The following is a 23,952-nucleotide window of genomic DNA, read 5'->3' as shown; positions in this document are numbered from 1 at the left end:
TTTTTTTTAAAAAACTACATCAATTGACAATCACAACTATTTATTAATATTTATATAATTATATTTATAATAATAATAATTGATTTTTATAAGGATTTGACTTACAAATTGTACTTTTTGTTTATTTATTTTATTAACATTTACATTGATTTAATTATAATTATATAAATCTATAATTAATTTTAAAGCTTTTTTAAAAATACAGTTTAACTGTTATTCAAAAAATGTGTTTTTTTATTATTAATTATTTTATTTCACTGTTTATGTATTTTAACTAAAAGGACCAAATATATTGTTTTTGTTGCAACACTTTTTGACCAATTTTTATAATATAATTTTAGTTTAGTTTTTTGTGTGCAAACAAACAAACAAAATTTTACCCCAAAAAACAACAGTCAAATACAAACAGTGAATATATATATATTTAAATGTGAATTCCTTATTAAAAAAATCTTATATTATAATTATTATATATTTATTACATTTAATTTTTAAAAAATCATTTCATATTCAAAAAAAACAAATTATTAAAATATTTAAAAAATTTAAAACTTGTTATATACATACGTATATTATATGTAACATAACATTATATATAAACAATTGTTAATAAGCTATTTGACAGAAAAATTGTTTTTTATCTATTATTCAATTGAATTATAATATTTAAAAAAATGCAATAAAATAAAAACAAACATATCATTTGGCAATTTCCAAGTGATTTATTTATTTTATTTATTTATGACTATGCATAACATGGTTTACTATAGTCTGTATTGTCAGTTCAAGTGCCGAATGTATGTCCTCTAGTGGACAGTTGTCGCTGATTTCAGGCACGTGTATGAATGCCGTCCTATCGGTGCACTGTTTAAGTGACGAACAATATATGTATTCGCATAGAAATCTAGAGGTAAAAGAAAAATTTAATTTTAATTATTATTATTATTGATTAGTAATAAAGGATTGGCTATTGAAATACCTGCCGGCGTTTGACGACAGATCGGCTCCCAATCGGACCAAACCTTTTTCAAAGTGTTGGTTGACTTCATTGCAAACTTTTTGCAAATCGATTCCGCATTCAATACAATCATAGCATTCATCTTCAACTGTGGACCCAATTTGCCGGCAACTGTTACCGTCGGCACACATCATAGGTTGTCGTCCGCCGCCATCATCCGGTAGTCGACCATAAATGTCTGGCTTGTCGTACAATCGTTGCTGGCGTACGGCTTTCGTCTCCAATGTTATACATTTGGCTATCGACGACACACCGCAGTGAATGACCAACTATTTTTCAAAAGGCATTATTCAACACAAAATTAATTAAATTTAATTTTAAATGTGTTTTTATTGAGTGTAATTATATATATATATATATATATATATATATATATATATATATAATTAATTACAAAAGGCTTATGTTTGGTCCAAATGTTTGCCACTCTTTTGTCCACTTCATCGTAGACTACGGGTATCTCTTCGACAATCAGATGACAGCCTTTTAGCCGTAATCGTTGGACGCATTCCCACGAAGGGTTCAGCTTATAGTTACGAAATACACCAAAACCTGATTATCACACAAGACATTAGATCCATATAATAAAAATAAAATAAATTTAGCCATCAATTTGATACACAAAATATTTTTATGGTTGTTATAAATTTCTATTGTTTTTATAAATATAGTATCACTTGATTTATGGCTACATTTTTTTGTTTGTTTGTTTGCTATATTATATATTACTGTAAATTTATATTTAGTCCGTCAAAAAAAAATAAGATATCAAATAGCAATCATAGTTTACTAACTAATATTATTTTTAGTTAAGTAATATTTTTATTTTATTTTATTTTTAAAAAAATAATAATTGCATTGCTTATTATAAATTATAAGTAATAATGGCTGATATGACAAAATTTTTAGTTTATACATTAGTATATAATTTTTTATTTTTTGTTTAGTATATAAATATTATTATTGCATATAATACTGTAATATACAGTTAAAAAAAACTATTGATATTATACACAGTATATATAAATAACATATTTTTATCTATTTTTTTACTTTCAAATCATTATAATAGTAAATCATAAATATATTGTAGTATAACATATGTATTGTATGTATAATAATAATATTGTAGTTATGTATGGTGTGATCAATCAATAAATCAATTATTTTTTTTTAAAAAAAAATAAGACATACCGGTGACCACAACGGTTGGCAACTGTTGGTGTCCACCACCACCGCTACCGCCGCCGCAGTCGACGACCATATCGGCAACTACTCGCTGGTCACCCATTGCTTATTACAATGCTATAGATAACACACACACACACACACACCGATAGGACACTTTTGATTATAATGATTGCTATAAAAAAACGATTGATTGAATCTATGATTGATTTTTCAATACATTTACCCTTTAATACATCGATATATTATATGTCATCAACTTATTGATTGATTAATCAATTGACGCTTGAATTCACTTATCATATATCATATACAGTATAACTGTTTAGTTTAGTTAGTTATTTCAAATTATATTATCAATTATTAATATTATTATTATTTCTATACAACAACAACAACAACAAAAATCAATAATATATGTGTAAAACTATTTATTTTAATAAAAAACTGATTAATAATATAATACACAACACATCACATCATATATCACATGTCTGTCTGTCTTTTATTTATCTAACAAATCAATTGGTTTTATAATAACATTATTATTATTAATATCATAAGTATTATTGACTATACAGTTGGGGTTTGGCGTCAACTCTCCAACAAAAATAAAATAATAAAAAAAAAGATTATATAATAACATATAGTATTTGTTACTATGTTTTTATATGTAAACAAATGATGTAATGATTGGTAACAAAAATAACTGATATTTTATTTATTATTATGGGGTTAGCTATATATACTCAGCGATATATTCCCTCCCATTTTTGCAATAATTACCATGATAAGTTTACCATATTATTATTATTAAAAAAATTGAGATAAAGGTACAGTTGAGTACAGTTAAAATTTCAATTTTATATTTAAATTGACATTTTGATTGATAAGTTTTATTATGTGAATGTAATTGTGAAACTTTTTTTTTAATACACAAATAAAAATATTAGTGTTTTATATTTATTATATTTTTAAAAGTAAATATTCAATGTTATAATAAAACAAAAAAAAATAATTATTTGTCTCCTAATTGTCAATAATAATTATTTGTAAAACTTTAAGGGAATTTCCTTCCATACATAGGAATAAATGGGGAATACATACCTAAACTCTAATATTAAGGTATTTAATGTCTAAAAAAACAGGTATTTTGTTGTTGTTGTTGTATAAGTGGATAAAAGGTACAACAAGGACAGTATACAAAAAAAATGTATTATATATTATATAATCAATGATTTTTTTTGGTTATGCAAATCAATTATATAATTTTTGAATAATATAATTCAATTAATAAATTTTAACAATTTTTTTTCGTAATGAATTAGTATAAAAATAAATTAACAATAATATCCTAATGATAGCTAAATACTTGAATAATTATGTTAGCAAATATTAATATAATCTACTCATCAAAATTAAATAAATAAATAAAAATAATTTCCACAAAAAAACACACATTTGATTTTAATTTGTTATTAAAAAATAATATATTTTATTTTAATCAATTAAATTTCAATTATAAATTATAAAACTTTTTAAATATTAAATAAATATTAACAAACAAATGGTGTGTATGGATGGGTGGGTGAACATACATATAAATATATCATGCTAATTTTTATTAATAATAATAATAATTTATTGAAAAATAGCATTTTTGAAATTTTTGTTTTCAAAAAAATAACTTAATATAATATTAGTTTATTTTAATTATTGATACAACATATTACAGTACTTGTATATATATATAGGTATATAATATATATTTAATTAAATTAATAATATTATATTTTTGTTACTACTATTTGTTAATTATTAATATATTATTATTAATTAGTTTTATTAATTAGTTTTAAATTCATCATAAAATTAAAGATCTATTAGTTTAGTTAATTATCGGTAAACATATAGTTTTTTATTATGATATATACTGTATAATTATTAATGTCATTTTTATTGGTGATTGTCTTCAAACAATTAAATTAGCAAAAAAATTCATTTAATTGACAAATAAGTTATTTTCTGTATAATTAAAAAAAGTTAACTTTAAATTAGATTAAATAATTATTTTCAAAAAACATACAAAAAATTGTTAAAACTTAAATTAATGTAAAAATAAAATACAAATAATAATAATAATAATAATAATTAATGAAATGATTAACTCAAGTGTCAACTCGTGGCAAACCTTTTGTCCCATCTTTTGCCTTCAGCTTATGTGTCGGCGAATCGACTCTTAATTGTATTTTATTATCGTTTTGTTGATCCGAATGATGACTGAATGGCACAAATATTCTTAATTTTGTCGACTCATCCGTCGATGACTTTTGCTTAACAAATGATAGACTTTTGATGTTTTGCGAACTATTGCTTTCATTTCTTGTGACAGTTGTTGTTGTCTTCACTGAAGATGATGATGTGATAGTATTATTTTGTTGGTACAGATTAGTAGGACTGGCTATATATCGGGGAATAAGACTCGGTTTGGTCGGCGATGTCGGCGACGTCACCGTCGCTGTTGTCGTCGTCGGCGTTGTCGATCTCTTATCAGGACTTCCTCCACGTTTGTATGGCGTCCTCAGCGGCGACATTCGGCTACCGATTTCTCCATTCGTTTGAGTATTATTTGTATTACTTGAATAAGATTTCAATAATTTCTCGTCTTTTGTTGTTTCGATCATAATTTTCTGACTTTCTGTTAGTGATGTCGTAGTCGACGACGAGTTAACAGAATTTGAATTATTTTCGCGTAAAGAACTGCCAATTAGTTTGTTTATACCATTCATCTCTTCTCTTGATACCAATCCTTCTTCTCCGGTCTTATTGCTATAATAATCGCTATTTTTCGAAATAATGCTACCATTAACTGATTGAATCGATTGATTCTCAATTGATTCAGATTTATAGCTTTGTTTTGTTGTTGGACTCATTTCATACGGTGATGACGATGTGGTGGTGGACTTTACAGATGATGTCTGCGTATTGTTTTCATAGCTGATCTCACTTTTGGTTACATTTATTTGGGAAATTAGTTCAACAAAATGTGGTAAACTATCTTCATCTTCGCTCACAACCTTAACATTTGATACGTTTTGTTCATCAATATTATTGACAAAATTGTCACTTATTTTCGATTTCATCAACAGTTCTTCATCACCGACGGAATGTCTTGCATCAGATGTTTCTTCATTTTTCAATGTCGTTCTCGACGTTTCCGACCACTCTGTCCTACTTCTGGGACGACTATTACTGCTACTACTCCTCTCTCTACTATTTTTTGGCATTTTCGGTGACAAATCAACATTACTAAGCCGTTTGGCCGCTTCCAGTGATTCATTGATGTCGACATTGTCGTAGATGGATATCGAACGCTGCAATTTCATTTGATCGGAACTATTGTTTTTTTTGTGATGATAAGTGTAATAATTATTTAGTTTTTCTAATATAATAAATATTAAAAATTTTCAAAAAATTTTACTTTATATCGATGTCAGACACACTGCCGACTTCGCTATTAGTTCTGGATGTATGAGCCAGAGATACAGAATCGGTTGGTCGCAGTATAATACTTCCGGCTATACTCTGGTCGTCATTGAGGAATGAGTTACGCCGATCGGGCGGCAGTATTAAGCCGAACGGTTTCTGTGGCAGTTCCGATGGTTTGGCCGCTTCACGCGGATACAGGAGATTATGTTTTCTATGAAATATATAGGGCGTAAATAATTTATTAACTATTAATTAACTAATAATTAAAAAAAAATATTAACTAACCTTAAATCTTGTACCGATTGATGTAATGCTTGTATTGCTTGATCGTCACGATAACCGAAATCCTTTTCCAATTCAATTTGCAAAAACTCTATTAATGTTTCCATTTGTTTCCTCAACAATGTGTCTGAATTATATCATAATTTTAATCATAATTAAGATAATATTTTTTGTTGTTGTTTATTTAATAAAATTTTTCTAATAAGTATCTCTCTTACGCTTATGTAGCTTAAGTAACGTATAGCTCATTCCCGTAAGTATAATCTCTCCATCCAATAGAAAACAATCCCATAATCTATAAAATAAAAAATTTGAAAATAATTTTTATAATCTAATGTTAAATATTTGCTTTTTTTGTACTAAATTTTTTTTAAAAGTGAAAATTCTAGTCTAAAATAATTTAAAAAAACAAATATTTACCGTAAAGTCAATGAAAAGGGAACTCTATCGAGAAAACACTGGAAAAACCACTTTAATGTGTAAAGTGTCGAATCGATATCATATTTCTAAAATAAATAATAAATTAATTTTTAAAAAAAAATATGTGTCAAACAAACTAACAATAGTATTAGATCATTATATTCATTAATTAAATTTTTGTCGATAAATAATATAATAATAGAAGAAAAAAAATCAATTACTTTGAATAGTTTTGACAGTTTTGGCAAAAATTTTTGTGTAATCATATCGTGATGTCGGGCAAAGCGTATCAACTTTGGAAAGCCGGGGATAAAAAATCCTAAATTTATATATATATATATATATATATATTCATAAATTATTATTATTGTTAATCAATTTGTTGGTTATTATTATTTATTGTTGTTGTTTGAATACATACCGTGCATAGCATGCTTATCATCTGACATTAGTGCCGATAATGACCAAAAAGCATCCTGGTGGTTTATCAATATTAAATAGTAATTAAAAAAAATAAATTATAACTAATTTTAATAATAACTATATTTATATACCTCTTCATCCATATACATGAGTAAAAGTGCTGCTATTTGTGACATTCCCTGACAGTAACCAATTTCCTAAAAAAATAAAATTATTGTTATTATATATTATAAAGAACAAAAAAATAGATAACTAAAAAAACATTAAAACTAATAAAATTATTATTAAATTGTTAATTCAAAAAACCTACTGAATTATAAACACTGTAAGCGACTAAAACTTTGAACAACATCTGCTGTTTGGTATTATATCTCTCTCTAAACATAATATGATTTCTATAAGTTCTGTTGACATCCAAATCAATTTGCCGGACGTCTGGAGAATAATCCAAACCGTATGATAACATCTCCTGATATTTGCCTTTTAAAAAAAATTTAGTTATTAAACAAAATCAATGAAATTAGTATCTAATTGTATCGGTGTCGGTGAGGAGTGGGTGGGGTATGCCTACCGTCCTGTTCCAGTTTTAATCGACTAATATCCAATAGTCTGGCCCAGACTTCGCCCCGAAGAGCATTAGGAATGCCTATCCATTCATTAATATAAAAAATAATAATAATTTTGTTGTCAATAATTATTGTATCAATTGAACAATCAATTTGTTTATTTGTTCAAACCTTTATACACTCTTGACTTGAGTTTATCAGATACTGGAAAATATTGTTCCCAATTCTTCACCATTTTTAGCCATTTGGTTAATCGAGTATTTTCTTGAGCCCGGATCTGATGATAAACAACAACAACAAAAAACAATATTAGATCACATTATATATATTATTATATCAATTGGCAAACAATCCCATCATTTCTGATAACAACAACAACAACAACAAAAAACTTACTTTATTTTCAAAATCGGATAATTTTTCGGGTAATCGGCTGTCGCTATAATAATAATAAATTTTTTTTATAAAACAAAAATCGGGTCAGTCGGTGGACAATATATGATGACATTTGATATGGCCAGCGAAGTGATGGCCGGCCAGTACTTACTGTATGAAACCGTAGCGGTCGGTCACGTGATAGATCTCGTTTTGCGGGTCTTCCCATTCGTTGATCTCTTGAGCCGACAACTGATCCGACAGACAGAACAAAAAAGATTATTATTATCGATAAATATCGTTGATTTAAAATAAAACTAATTAAAACAAATAATCACTTTATCTCTTCCGCGTTTGTACTTCAAGACAATAGTTTCTCTTTCTTCGGATTCGTCCATTTTTTTTGGTGGTTATCTTATGGTGGGATCAACTGTTGTTTGGATCAATTGATTGTATATATCATATATTATTATTTGCAATATTATTATTACTATTAGTATAATTGGGTTAATAATAAATCGTTACAATTTTTTATTAAATTAATTAATTATTTTAACAAATGATTAATAATTTCATTATTAGAAAAAAATGTGACGGAAATTATGATATTTATTATTATTATTTGAAAAAAAAACAATTATTGCATAACAAGTATTTAAAAAAAACAAATTAATTTTATAATAATGTGATGATAAACATATGATAATTACTATTATTTTAATCACTGAATCAATTGATACACAAGTTTTTTTTAATGTGTATTTTGTTGTTGTTTGGTATCAATTGATTTTGATTTACATTTGATATGAATGAATCAATTGATGAATCAATCAATCATTCAATTGATTGAAATTTTGTTAATTCAATAACAACTACAATATATATAAAATACAATGACATTAATCATAATATACTAATAATAATTAATTAAGTAATATATTAATTATTATTATTATTATTATTAGGTTAACTAATAATAATGATGAGTTGCGCTTTCAAATTGACAATTAATTATATTATTATTTATTATTATTAATGGCATTGTGTTTATACAAATAATATATGATTTAAATAACTACTAAATACTATAGTAATACTAAAAACATCAATAGACTATAAAACTATTAATTAATTTATTATTATTTATTTAATTTTGTATATATTTTGTGAAATAACGAAAAATTTACATAAATATATTTAGCACATAATTTTTACACACATTTATTGGTATAATATTGTTGTTGTTGTTGTTGTTGTGTTTATTATTATTATTATTATTAATACAATATCTAAATTGATTACATAATAATTGCTGGAAAAAAACACAAACAAACAAACAAATAGTAAAGAAACTAATAATACATTTCCAATAATTATAAAAAACAACAAAAATCCACTCAAAACGAGACACACATTTAAATTGGTATTCAATTAATAGTAGTATAAGTAATAGTAATAGTAGTGTGTAATTGAACTGACACTACATTACAGTATTATTATTATTATTATTTAATGCCATAAATTAAATATACTGTATATATTAGATACACTATTATGATATTATTTGTACTACAGTGTCATCTATTGTTTAATAATACTAACTAAACAAATATAAGTATACACTGTAGTTAGGGTTCGGCTCAATTCCCTCCCTCTCGTCTTATATTCCCTTAAGTTCCCTTAAGTTCCCTATTTTCTCCATATTCCCTGGAAATTCCCAGGGAATCTATTACATTGTGTTACACCACCTATTGAAATCTAAAACAATAAATTTTATTATAAGATTTGAATGACAAATGTTGTATTAATATTGAGGTGTCCTGAGAACTTTGGCAGTTCCAGGAACACCAAACGCTGTGCCGACACCTCTTCTGAGAGTGCCGACACAGGCGCTAATTAGTGCCATATCTCACCCTTTTTAATGGGTCATAAACTGACCCATATATAAGGGTGAGCTGTGGGAACGTATGTCATTCCCACACTTTTACTTATTACTAAATAAAAGTTTTTGAGACATAATCTCTTGTTTTTGGACAGCAACCTGTCCGCCCAAACCGCCCGCACGCTAACGCCCGCACGCTTACGCCCGCACTTTGACCACTAACCGTAGCCAGTGCTACATTTTGGCGCAGTCGGCAGGATCACCGCCGCGTGATTAGTGTTAAAAACAAGTGTGATATGCAACCATTTCGGCCACGATCTCACAGCTCGGACAGTGACTCAGATAAAGAGAACAGTGACCCGAATCGCCGGAAATCAAGTGACCAAAAGCCAAAAGACAACCAGCCAAAGCCACCAAAAGACAAGCGGCCATCAAACGACGACAACAAATAGTTGTCATCTTCGGAAACGCTTCAAAAGTATTGCAATTCAAGCTCTAAGACAAACGCCTCTAAAGACCTTGTTGTCCGACAGACGAACGGATAGACGACTCGCAGATCAAAGACGAGACACATCTCAAAGCGATACTCGAAGCACGCGTCCTTTAACTAAGACGGTAATTGAAGTCAACTCCGTCAACTTACCCGACAACATCAACCATTCGCCTCAGATCCGGAAAACGCACCGCCGCTCTAAACATGGCCACCGAAAACGCCAGCACCGCCTCACAGGACAGCTTAGCCGACAAGACCCCTTTGTCGGACACTAGCTGCTCCAATCGGCAGCTTTTAGCCAAGTTTTGCGGCCATAAGACGGTAATCCGTGCAGATCTCTGGCTCAACCTTTTTGAAGTCGTAACCAGAGGTAAGTCAGATGCCGATCGCATCTTTAGCCTTATGGCTTATCTTATCGACGACGCACTCAACTGGTTCGCCGCCGATATCGCGCCGTCAATGGAGACGCTCTCTTGGCCAGACGTAAGAGAGCGTCTGATGGCACGGTTTGGTCCAGCCGTGACTAACCCACTAGTTGAGGCCCAACTCCGTAGGCTTAAGCCCACAGAGACCGTACAGTCATACTATGATGACAAAATGCGGTCTCTGCGGCGAGTTAGCCTCAAGGAAGTTGATGTCGTCGCTCAACTAACAGAAGGTATGCCGACCAGCTACAGGGGATATCTTCTGTGTGCCAATCCAACAGCAGCAGTTGGATGGTTGGCCATTGCCTTACAGTTAGAGGCCACAATACGCCGCCAACAACAGGCATCAAAACCGAGTTGGCCACAGCGTTCAGCGCCTGCCCGCAATGTTGCGATGGTTGCAACGACCAACCAAAGGCCGAACCAACGTTCCCGCCGAGATATGCCTCCAACTCCGTGCCGTCACTGCAGCGAAGCCGGTGAAACGTCGTGGCACTGGAACCGTGAGTGTCCACGGAAACGAAATGGCTACACAGCCACGACAAACGTCGATTCAGCTGATGTCGGCACATCACTTGTAGCCACCGAAGTGGAGGCCATAACAATGGCAATATCGGGCGAACAAGACGTCGTCAGACCTACATTTGTCCACGCAATGGTCAACAACCAGCGAATCAGCGCTATGGTTGACGGTGGTAGCACCGTTGATATTATGTCAACGGCACTGGCTGCTCACCTAGGCCTTCCTCTCAACAGGAAGACAACAATTGCTGTCAAAAGGCTTGGTGGCATATCCTACAGTACTGGTACTGCTAAAGTACGGTTGACTGTAGGCGACGACACTAAAAAGGTTACCGCATTGGTCGTCGCCGGATCGCCCTACCCGTACCTTATTGGAAAGGCATCAGGTCGCCTGTTCGGCTTCACTCATAATTGGGTGACAGATCAGGTGTACCGGACGGTGCCTAATGGTGGTACGGCTCTTTGTATGATGGCAGACGCGACGCTTAGGACAAACGCTGCCGTTGTTGGTGTTGATGTGACACCACCTATAGCCGAACTCATTAAAAGGTTCAACAGTGTATTCGCTGGAAGCGATAACCCAGTTGGCCTCATTCGTGGTGCTTTGCATCACATAAGGCTACTTCCAGATGTGGCACCTGTAGCCCTCCGACCATATCGACACAGTATAGCCGACCTTACAGAGATCCGACGGCAAATATCGGATCTGCTGTCTAAAGGATTGATTCGGGAGTCAATCTCACCGTGGGCAGCTCCCGTGACATTGGCAAACAAAAAGGATGGTAGCCGTCGGTTGTGTATCGACTACCGGCGCATTAATGCTGTCACCATCGATGAACGACAGCCCCTCCCTATCGTTCAAGACATCGTAGACTTGTTGGCCGGTGCCCGTGTCTTCTCTGTCCTGGACATGGCATGGGGTTACTGGCAACTAGCTATGGCCAACGACTCCGTTGAGAAGACAGGGTTTGTCACCATTGACAGACACTACGAATGGCTAGTGATGCCATTCGGTTTAAAAAACGGTCCGCCAAGTTTTCAGCGGGTAGTCCGCCACATACTTGGTGATCTGCTCAACCGTGGCGTCATCCCATACTTGGACGACATCATCGTCTACGCAGACGACGAAAAAAGCCACAACATTTTGTTGGCCAAAGTATTTTCCCGTCTAGAAGCGGCTAACGTTCGCCTTCGACGGGAAAAATGCCAATTTGGTCGACAAGAAGTCGAATATCTCGGCTTTGTTGTAAGCCATGGTAAGCAGCGACCGGCTCCGACAAAGACAGCTGCAGTGGCCAATTTCCCGGCGCCGACATCCGTAAAAGGGATCCAGCGATTCCTTGGTTTGGCCAACTGGTATCGGCGATTTGTGCCGAATTTTAGCCGTATTGCCGAACCACTCACTCAACTTACACGTAAATGCGTAAACTTTGAGTGGACTGATCGACAACAAAGGGCTTTTGATCAGCTTAGACTGGCACTAACTACCGAGCCAGTAGTGGCCATCTATCAACCCGATCGCCCAATTAAGCTCAGCACCGATGCCTCAAACATTGGTATCGGTGCTATACTCAGCCAACCCGATAATGATGGCCATCATCGAGTAGTCGCATACTACTCACGCCGGCTTAATTGCCACGAAGAGCGCTATAGTGCGTCCGAGCTGGAATGCCTGGCCGTGGTTGAGGCTATGGAGCATTTCCATGTCTATGTCCACGGGAAGCATACGGACGTCTACAGTGACCATAGCGCTTTACAGTGGCTGTTCGGCCTTAAAAAGCTTTCCAGCCGATTATTTCGATGGTCGATCCGCTTATCTGTTTACGACTACACGGTACACCATCGAAGCGGTCGTACGAATGAGGCACCGGACGCATTGTCTCGAGCACCAGTATGCCTATTGGTGACACCAGAAGAACTTCTTGCCACTCAAGGAGAGCTCGAGCCCGCCAACATGCGACGAGTTGAGAGAAGGGACGGCATTTTAATCAACCGCCATCGTGGTCTCACTCGTGCTGTTGTTCCGCAATCGTTACGGGACCGGATACTCCGTAACTGCCACGATGACCATGGCCATTTTGGGATAGCGAAAACCCAAGAATTGGTTACGGGGCGATATTGGTGGCCGAATGTCGTTGACGATATCCATAAGTATGTGAGTACTTGTGAAACTTGTCAACTGACGAAGACACCAAATCAACCACCGCTCGGTCAGCTACAGCCGCCTGCGACCCCTCTATACCCTATGGAGGTGTGGTCCATCGATACAGTGGTAATGGGTACCGCTGCTTGCCGCACACGCGCGAAATATATACAACTAATAGTTGATAATCATTCGCGCTATGTGTGGGCCTTTGCGACGCCCAAAAATACCACTGCGACTCTGGTCAATGTGTTGACTCAGCTCTTCTCTTCCGTCGGCCGGCCGAAACAACTGGTCAGCGATCGGGGCACAAATTTGACCGCCAAAGCTTTTCGCCGTTTTCTCGACGAACGCGGTATACGTCATGTGATGACATCGCCATACCATCCGCAAGCCAATGGGCTTTGCGAAAAGGCCAACGGAACTATAGTCCGCGGGTTGCGACTGGCATCAGTGGACAACCCGCAACTCAAATGGTCGACACTTTTAGCGTCAGTTGTTGACCACTACAACACGGCGTCTCATTCGGCAACTGGATTTACGCCGCGTTATCTACAGTTTGGTCAACCAACTGATACTTTGTCTGATCAGACTAATCCGGATCAAGCGCGGCAATTGGCAGTTGTTCGCTCCGACGCCAGAAAACATGCTAGGAAGCGGCTACACGACACCCATCATCTCGCCTCCAACTTTGTTGATGGCGATTATGTTGTCCGTCGTCTGGCCAGTAACCACCCAAGCCGCCATAAACTATCGCCGGCGAATACTGGCCCATACGTTATTCGCCGTCGTCTCGGTCCTGAGACTTACCGTATTTCGTTGGCAGACAATCCCGGCTACGAGGCTACCGCTCACTCGTCCCAGCTTGTGAGGTTTCACCCTCGGGTCGAAACCGACAACGCCGGGGGAGTGAGGTGTCCTGAGAACTTTGGCAGTTCCAGGAACACCAAACGCTGTGCCGACACCTCTTCTGAGAGTGCCGACACAGGCGCTAATTAGTGCCATATCTCACCCTTTTTAATGGGTCATAAACTGACCCATATATAAGGGTGAGCTGTGGGAACGTATGTCATTCCCACACTTTTACTTATTACTAAATAAAAGTTTTTGAGACATAATCTCTTGTTTTTGGACAGCAACCTGTCCGCCCAAACCGCCCGCACGCTAACGCCCGCACGCTTACGCCCGCACTTTGACCACTAACCGTAGCCAGTGCTACAATATTAAACTGTATTTTTTAAGAGTGTTATTGTTAAATAGTATCACAAAATTCAATGAATTCAAATTTATATATATATATATATATATATTTCAATGAAATTTTATGCAAAAAATAAGTTTTTAGTATTATTTATTGTAGAAATACAAAATATATTTTCCAGTCTAATGGGTCAATATGGGAAAATATAATATTTTCCCTATTTTCCGGGATAATTGAAGGGATTTTATTAGGGAACTCCCCTTCCTTAAAAAAGTTGCCCGAACTCTATATATACTATAATTAAATAGATATATGTGAAACTCACACACATACAATAAAAAAATAATCTAGTCTATTTTTATTATAGGTTTCAGAAAAAAATATTTTTAACTTAAAAATAACTTTTTTTAAAATGTACAAAAAATAGAAAATTATTTTTTTTTCAAAAAACTTAAACTATAATAAAAAAAAACTTGAAATATAAATTGTATGCCATTAGTACTGTATATAATTTATATATTTATTTACTATTTTTAGGTTTTCTTTAAAAAATAAATAAAATAAAATAAATAATGTATTTTACACGCAATTATATACAGTTAATTGTAGATAATAATAAATAAAATTATTATAATTATTATTATTTATAGTATTTTTATTAACTGTAATAGTAGTAACAATTATTATGAATATAATTTTTAGAAATATGTTTTTTTAAAAAAGCTAATATATTTACTGTATGTTTTTAAAATTAAATTTCTAATAATAATAATAATTATTGTTGTTGTATTTTATATTAACTAAAATAATTATCGTTTAATTATTATTGGTTTAATAATTTAAATAAATTTCAATAATATATTAAATAAGATGTGATGTAATAATTGTAATAATGATAATACAAATTATTATTATTATTTTTGAATCACTTAAAGATATTTATAAATATATTCTAATAAATAACATATAAGTAAAATATTGAAAATTAAAATTTATTTAATAATAATACGATTGTTTATACAATTTTTAAAACTAAATTTTAAAAAATATATATATTTGATTTATTTTTATAAGACCCTCTTTTTCATATTTATCAAATACATACATATATAAACATTTTATTATTTTTTGTTGTTTATTTTAATTTGTTTTTTTTATACAAAAATAACAAATCTATTTTTAGTTTTAATACTACAGTATATACTGTACATAGATATCCTTATACAGGGTATATATATATTTTATTAGACAAAATTATTGTTGATTTTTTTTATTTAATATACTGTATTAAAAGTTGAGTTTTAAATGAATGAATGAATTTGATTGTCAACAACAATATATATATTAAAAGTTATAAAAAAAAACTTCCAAACAGTTCATCCATCCATCCATTCATTCAATCATTTATTGTATTTTATTTAGTTTCTGTGAACTCAAAAAAAAAAATTGAAAAAATGTTTTCTCAAAATCTATTGCAAATTTCTGGTGAATGACTGACTGATTCAATGGGCAATTGATTCCCTCCCAAAAAAAAACTCCCAGTCCTAAGCCATTAGTAACTTAAGTAAACCATTACTTGAGGACATATAACTCAATTCAATTTATACAGTTTATATACTACCATAGATTTACAGTATATTTAAGTCTATGTTTATAAATAAATCAATATTTTTACTAATTAATTAATTAAATATAAAATATAATTAACTATATTTTTTTTATTTACTTACTCTGGACATTACAATTTTAAATGTTTAATATATATATATTTTAAATAACTTAAATAAAAATTGAATAAAAATATTTTTTTGTACATTATTTTAGTATTATTAACAATTTAAACAAAATTTAGTATTTTATTATTCTATACTAATTATTTTTAAAAAAATTAACTAGCTAAATTTAGTTAAGCAATAAAAATTTTATGTTTATGTTTATTTTGGATATATTTGGAAACAATTTGGATTTTTAAGAAATTTATTTTTAGAAAATTAAAAATCTAATAGCATAACATTTACATTAATTTTAAATTTTAACTATATTTTGTTTTTTTTATCTATTTTACTTATTAAAATTAATTATATTAAATTAATGATTGTAATTAATGTTTTGTTACTAGCATATGATCAAACATGTAGTTTTTTTAAATAATTTTTTTTCATTAAATCTAACACATTTCATTGTTTATATATATTGCTTTTACATATACTATTACTATTTAAGATTTTATTAATTATTAATATAAAACATTATATCATATAATTAATATTATATAATTTATATGTGTATATTGAACTAAATTAATAAATTAATTTGAACAATTGTTTTTTGTTTAAAATTAATATATACACTACTATTATAAAACTTAATATCATTATCATTAATAATTATAATCATTATTGCAATAATTATCCAATATTGTGTAATATGTTAATCAATTATCTTTTATTTGATTTTTTTTATATATAAATATTTTGATAAAATAAATAAATTAAATAAATTAATTTTTTTATACCATATCATACTCACAAATTTATATGAAAATCTATAATATTTAATCTAAAATAAATATTTTTATTGTCTATGATCTAACAAAAATAATTGCTAATAAATTTTATGACATTTATTTATAACCTACATTTATTTTACTAAATTTAACATTATCAAATAATAATTATTAAAATTTTACCAAATTTAAAAATATAAATTTAATAAATTGTTCAATATTAATAGTATAGTTTAATTTAGTTTTATTATTTGTTATATATATATATACAAAATTGTTATAAAATTATAACAATAAATTATAAGTTATTATCATATATTCTTATAACTTATTAGGCAATTACTTACAGTAATTTGCTTTATAATTGATGTTATAAAAAATATGCAAATATTCTCATTAAAAAAAAATAACTATAAATTTATTAAGTTTTGTGTTGTGTTGCAAATTAATTATTATCTGTCATTATATGTTATAATATATCATACAATTATATATACAATAATAAATTTGTCATCCTAATAATTTTAATATAATAGTTTTGTCTGTTTGTTTGTTTGTTTGTTTGTTTGTTTGTTTGTTTGTTTGTTTGTTTGTTTGTTTGTTTGTTTGTTTGTTTGTTTGTTTGTTTGTTTGTTTGTTTGTTTGTTTGTTTGTATGTGTGCACACTTCCTCAACAACCATTTTTTAATTCAAAGCTAAAAATATATTGTTATATTTTCACTTTTAATTTTAAGTAATGTTATTTCTATGGGAAATTTTAAATGATTATTGAGCTCAGGTAGGTTTTAGGGACAGGTAGGCTGGTGTCGTGTAATTACACTTTGCTATATTATATGAGTTACAGGGCACCGGGAGGTAAGCTACCTGTGCTAATTTTTTGCAAAATTTTCTCAAATGCAAAAATTTTCAATTTGTGTTAAAATTTTCAATTTTAATTTAAAGCAATGTTATTTCTATGGGAAATTTTAAATGATTATTGAGCTCAGGTAGGTTTTAGGGACAGGTAGGCTGGTGTCGTGTAATTACACTTTGCTATATTATATGAGTTACAGGGCACCGGGAGGTAAGCTACCTGTGCTAAATTTTTGTAAAATTTTCTCAAATGCAAAAATTTTCAATTTGTGTTAAAATTTTCAATTTTTATTTAAAGTAATGTTATTTCTATGGGAAATTTTAAATTTTTGTTGAGCTCAGGTAGGTTTTAGGGACAGGTAGGCTGGTGTGTCGTGTAATTACACTTTGCTATATTGTGTGAGTTTATGGCACATGTTAGCTACATGTGTTAAATTTCAGTAAATTTTTTTCAAATGCAAATTTTTTTTCGCAAAAATTAAATTTTCAATTTTTATTAAAATTATTTAAATATATATAAAAACTAAAATTTCTCAAAAGTAATGTGTATTGGTTCAGTAGTTTTGTTACATTAGGTTATGTAGTAGTTGTATAAACAAATTAAGTCTCATTCAAATTACTTATAGTAAATATTTTTAAATTAGTAAAAGAATTGCACGGCTATACATGTTGCTCGGGACAAACTAGTTTAAATTAAAATTTTTATAAAATTACAAACATTCACACAATATATTCAATTACTATATATATATCTCAGTTGACAACCAGTGCTGACGAATGAAAGTATTATCTCAAACATGTGTCCAATATATCGCTAGTTATTAGCAGTTAAATACTAAGTTTGGGCTAAAAGAAAGTGATTAATTAACATTAAATATTTATAACAAATTTTTATGAAAATTTATTTAATATTTATTAAATAAAGTTTTTAAAAAATAATTAAATATGTATTTTAATTTATAATAATATTTATCTATTTATTACAAAAGAGATTATGGATAATGAATATATTGCTAATAAATTGGAAACATTTTTCTACAAACATTATGTTATTAATCGCACAATCGATGACTATATTTTAGGCCGAAGTAATAGAAAACGCCATTTATTTGCTATTTTAATCAAATCGATAGTATTTTTATCGTTTCTCCGATTCACTGTCTCGGCAATTGTCAATCGGCCAGATTTCAGGGCACTGGTAGCCGATGCCAACTACATATTTGGCGATCCAGTAGTATTGTCGGCAGTGTTTGGTAACGGAGCTCTAGACGGCTTGCTTGTAGGCATTGCCTATCAGTATCACGAATGGACAAATCAATGGTATATATTAGACTTTATTGACAATTATAGACACAATAGACAATTGCGGCTATCATTGAATCATAGCAAATCATTTGCAATGTATATTAAATTTTTATGCAATCACTATATAAATCAAACCTATTGGGTAATTATTATACTAATTAATATATACACCGGTTATGCACTGGTTATGGCTTATTTGGATCCCGATTCTGGATTCACTATATTAGCCATTGTGTTGGCTAAGCTAATCAATTCGTTGTCGATCAGTCAGTTGGCCGCCCAGATGACCACTACTATTGTAATCTGGTTTATGGTATGCTGTTATCTAAAGTACAGGTTTATCGAGGTTAACAATTTTATTTTGGTTGCCATCAAAACCGGTAATTATCGGAAATTAAAACAAGCAATCGATGATCATAATACTATTAATGTAATGGTTATTAAATTTAATCATACATTTCAATATACAATGTTTGTCATGTATTATATATCGGTACCAGGTTTTGAGTTACTATTGTTTTATATATCCGATCCCAACACCCAAGCAGTGTCCCAATATATATTTACCTGTATTTTTGTACTATTCATTAACATATTGTTTTTAATGAACATACTGTCCACTTGGATCACTACCTATGCCCATAAACCACAAACCATAGTCTATACGGCAATCGCTAAAAATTCATATTCATATCAACAAAAATATCGATTATTACAATTTATTGAACACTTAAGGGAACCGGAAATTGGCTTTTATTGTCTCAATTTGTTTTCAATGAATAACTGGGAGTTTCTAATGTTTGTCATCAATTTTTTTGCTAATCATATATTACTATTAGGTTTATTAAAATAATTTAGTGTATTTAAAGCAAAAGTTATCTATATATTGATTCTGTACTAATTCTGTACTGAAGCTGTATTAATATAAGGTAATAAAAAAATATATCAGTATATATATATATAAAAAATTAACTTTTATTATATTATAATACTATTATAGCATGATATCTATACATAAATTAAATTTATTTTTAAAAAAATATCTATATTTTTACTAAACATATGCTTGTTTTTAATTAATTGTTTGTTTTGATTAATTTTATAATAATTTTAATTTTAAGAATATCATTGTTTATAATTTTATTATACTTATAAATATTTTTATCTAAATAATAAATTAAATAAATTTTTTATGTAAAACAAAAATTTTGTTTTTTTAAATGAATGCACTAATAGTTGTCGAAATAAGCCATAAAAACAACCAAACAGTTCATTCATTCAGTGATTCATTTATTATACAGTAATACTAAACTCATGTTTTTCAACAACAAAAATGTATTGCATTTCTGGTGAATGACTGATCTGATGGGCGATTGACTTCTAGATCCCAGTGCTCAGAGAGTCAACCAACAAATTAACCATCACTTGTAGGCACATAACATACAGTCTCTCTCTCTCTCTCTCTCTCTCTCTCTCTCTCCACAGAAAAAGTTGTACTGAAGTTCATGTGCTTATCAAATGAGAGGTCATATGAATTGACGTTTATTTTCTGAAAAACATTTAAAAAGCAAATAAAAAGTATTTTTAAAAAAAACAATTATTTAAAAATCTGTTTCTACTGTATTATCACATTTTACATAATATTAATTTAAACAAATTAAACTAACTTAAATGTACAATACCAACACCAATAACAAAAAAAAACAACAATAAAAATAATAAATTAGATTTAATTTGATTTGATTATTTAAAAATTAAATAAATAATAAAGTTGTCAAAACAGATTATTTATCAGTTGAAAACAATTTATTTTTGGTGTCATATTTGTCGGACATTTGCCAAAAACTTTGTGTGTGTTTATTGTGAGACTCGGGCGCAGCCTAAGAGAGAGAGAGAGAGAGAGAGAGAGAGAGAGAGAGAGAGAGAGAGAGAGAGARAGAGAGAGAGAGAGAGAGAGAGAGATGGATATCGTTTGAGCACTGGTATGCTGTTGTGTGTTTGAGGTCTGGTATTCACAAAAATTCAAGAGGACTTCAAGGAGGAGTTGTTTTCATCCGTCAATTAAATGTAAGTTTTGTTTTCTCTTTTAATATATTTAATATTTATTTAATATTTAAAAATTAATGCAACAATAATTGTAATAATATTTTATAGAGTATTATTGTAAAATGTAAGAAAACTTTTTATTTTAGTTATAAGTTATAATTGCTACTTATATTATACAAAATAGTAATAATAATAATAATATATCTACTGTTTAATAGTATTAACTAAATAGTAAGGTCTTTGCAAAACAAGACATACCATTCAATACATCCATTGATAACAACATATTCAAGGCGTAGCCAATACTTACATAATATATAATATTAATAGTAATACTTGTTGTATATTATGTTATGAACAGAGCAATCATTGAATGTTATATACATTATATAAATATTATATACATACTTAATATATAAAGTATATATATATATATTGAATACTAATGTTATTTTGATAAAAATTGATTAAATAAAATCTAATCTAAATTGAATGGCTGTTTCCTTATTAGTATCAATGAAATTGATCACAATTTTGGCGGACATTTAGTTTTGTTTGTATATAAAGTATTTGTTGATTACTTTCTTCCCTTTCCTCTCTTTCTCTCTTAAGTTATATTTCACTGTTTTTTTGTTGGTTCATATAATTGTGTGGTTAAGAAATTTGTTGATAAATCAGACGACAACTTAGTTGAAGAGTTTAAGAAGTTTTATGTTTTATAACTCAAAAAAAATATTTATTTATTTATTTTGTTAGTCTGTTTGTGTGAGTTTGAAAACAATATTTTTTGTTATTAAATAGAAAATAATATAACTTTATATATAAAAATAAATATATATTATTTAGTATTAATAACCTATCACTTTATTAATAAGCTTATCTAAAAAGTTTATTTATTTTCTTATAATATTTATTGATTAAAAAAATATTAATTTTTTTCCAGATATATAATTCAATTTAAAATTGTTTAAAAAAAATTTTGGTACAAAACAACTACAAATAAAAAAAAATGAAATTCAAAATATTGACAATTTTGTTGTCCATCGCTTTAATCGATAACTTTGTCGACGCATTTCAACACCAAATGACACTTAACCGACTGATCCGAGCGGCCAATGATAAGAAAGGTCATCACCAATCGGGTAAGTGATTGTTAAATAATTTTTTTAATTAAAACTATAAAATATTGCATTAGTTTTGACAAAATAATCTATTTAATAATTTATCTTAAAAATTGACTATAAATTTATAAATATATTCATATGTTTTTTTGTTATAAACAAAAATTGTTTTTTTATTATTATTAACAAAAACAGATTGTCGTTACGATAAGGAGGCGTGGGAGGAGTGCGACAGCAATGGTATATAACTACTACTACTGTATATAAATAATAATAATAATATTTTTATATTAAAACAAAAATATTTGTTTCTCTCTCTCTCTCTCTCTCTCTCTCTCTCTCTCTCATAACAACAACAACCAACAAAAAAACAGGACAACAGAGACGAGTACTCAAATTGAAGACATCGCGATCCGCGGCCACCAATTGTGAGTCGGAAAAGTTTATAACCAGACCGTGCAAAAAGAGTGAGTGTCTATTAATAACAAACAAAAAATAATATAATTTTTTTTTTGGTCAATACTTTTAGTATAGTTGTAACTAATATTAAAAATCCTATTTATCGGTAATTCATTTAAAAAAAAAAAATTGTTTGTTTTATATATAGACTGTCGGTATTCAAAGGGCGTGTGGACTGATTGTGTGAACGGATCCAAACACCGGACAGACAATTTGAAACCGGTTTCGACGGCCGGTTGCGAACCGACCAGAAATATTACCAAAGCCTGCAAAGAGCGTTAGTTTTTTTGTTTTGTTGGGACAAAACCAATGATTGATTAATAATTACAGATTTTTTAGTTATAATTAAATTAATTAATTTAGTAATAGTAGTAAAAAAATTTTTTTTTTGATCACCAATTAGAGTGCAATTACGTGAAAAGCGAGTGGTCTTCCTGTGAGAGTGGCTTCAAGACAAAGACATTGACACTGCAGTCGGAACCGGGAGTCCGGTCGGCCTGTGAACCGACTAAACTCATACGCAAGCCGTGCGGTAATCGACAGAATCGCAAGGATAGGCCTAAAAACAAGAAGATTGTGCCCAACATTACTCCCGATGAGGAGTAATAATGATATAAATATATATTTAAATTACATTATAATATCAATTCATTTGGTGCCTTAAAACACTCATATTATACAGTATATCATAATATAAACTAATTATTTAGTAGTCAATACATGATTTATTTCAATTGGCATTAAAAGTTTATATTTAATTATTATAAATATTAATTATATATATATATATGAAAATGTATTTAAATTATACAAATATTAGATGTGTAGTTATAAAATAATATTTAATTTAATTATAATTTACATTTGAATTATAATCTCATTATAATAATAATTATAATTATTATTAATTGCAAACAACAAAAATCATCAAAAATATTTATAATCCTATCTTTTTCAAAGTATATATAATTTTTTTTGTAATTTAAAGTTTTTTGTCAATAAAAAACATTATTTAAATAAATTTTTATTTTAGTAATACTTAAATAAAAATAATATATGTTACTGAAAATAAATAATTATTACAGAATTATATTATGATATATTTAAAATAAGAAGAAAAATAATTTTAAAAAGTAATTTATATTATTTTCAATTAAAATATACAACAATACTGTATATTATAATAGATACTAAATACTAGTATATAAACAATCATTTCATTAAAAACAGTATTGT

General features: G+C 29.5%; 3 protein-coding genes across 3 annotated transcripts; 1 reads left to right on the top strand and 2 right to left on the bottom strand.

Annotated features, from left to right (window-relative positions):
- Positions 1–647: 647 nt before the first annotated feature.
- LOC128958757 (pyroglutamyl-peptidase 1-like) lies at positions 648–2,708 on the bottom strand. The gene is made up of 5 exons (XM_054304678.1): positions 2,433–2,708; positions 2,213–2,381; positions 1,413–1,570; positions 980–1,287; positions 648–904 (listed from the first exon to the last, which is right to left on the bottom strand). Exons 2-5 carry the CDS (start codon positions 2,307–2,309, stop codon positions 736–738), a joined length of 732 nt encoding a protein of 243 aa, XP_054160653.1. The 5' UTR covers positions 2,310–2,381; positions 2,433–2,708; the 3' UTR covers positions 648–735.
- A 1,636-nt stretch (positions 2,709–4,344) lies between these two features.
- LOC128958756 (ecotropic viral integration site 5 ortholog-like) lies at positions 4,345–9,017 on the bottom strand. Its single transcript, XM_054304677.1, has 15 exons — positions 8,981–9,017; positions 8,100–8,191; positions 7,934–8,013; positions 7,783–7,825; positions 7,558–7,663; positions 7,392–7,466; positions 7,131–7,300; positions 6,952–7,017; positions 6,819–6,873; positions 6,619–6,716; positions 6,398–6,483; positions 6,196–6,272; positions 5,981–6,104; positions 5,688–5,906; positions 4,345–5,602 (listed from the first exon to the last, which is right to left on the bottom strand). Exons 2-15 carry the CDS (start codon positions 8,157–8,159, stop codon positions 4,375–4,377), a joined length of 2,487 nt encoding a protein of 828 aa, XP_054160652.1. The 5' UTR covers positions 8,160–8,191; positions 8,981–9,017; the 3' UTR covers positions 4,345–4,374.
- Positions 9,018–21,058: 12,041 nt separating this feature from the next.
- On the top strand, positions 21,059–23,377 carry LOC128958408 (uncharacterized). The gene is made up of 6 exons (XM_054304257.1): positions 21,059–21,157; positions 22,080–22,278; positions 22,453–22,497; positions 22,632–22,724; positions 22,865–22,993; positions 23,120–23,377. The coding sequence occupies exons 2-6, from the start codon at positions 22,146–22,148 to the stop codon at positions 23,320–23,322; spliced, it is 603 nt and encodes a 200-aa protein (XP_054160232.1). The 5' UTR covers positions 21,059–21,157; positions 22,080–22,145; the 3' UTR covers positions 23,323–23,377.
- Positions 23,378–23,952: the final 575 nt, after the last annotated feature.

The sequence above is a fragment of the Oppia nitens genome, unplaced genomic scaffold, assembly GCF_028296485.1.
Source record: "Oppia nitens isolate AA-2021 unplaced genomic scaffold, nextdenovo-longstitch-racon4-pilon3 scaffold3_pilon_pilon_pilon, whole genome shotgun sequence".
Classification (NCBI taxonomy): domain Eukaryota; kingdom Metazoa; phylum Arthropoda; class Arachnida; order Sarcoptiformes; family Oppiidae; genus Oppia; species Oppia nitens.
Note: the sequence above shows the minus strand (reverse complement) of the source record. Positions and strands in the feature narration are given on the sequence as shown.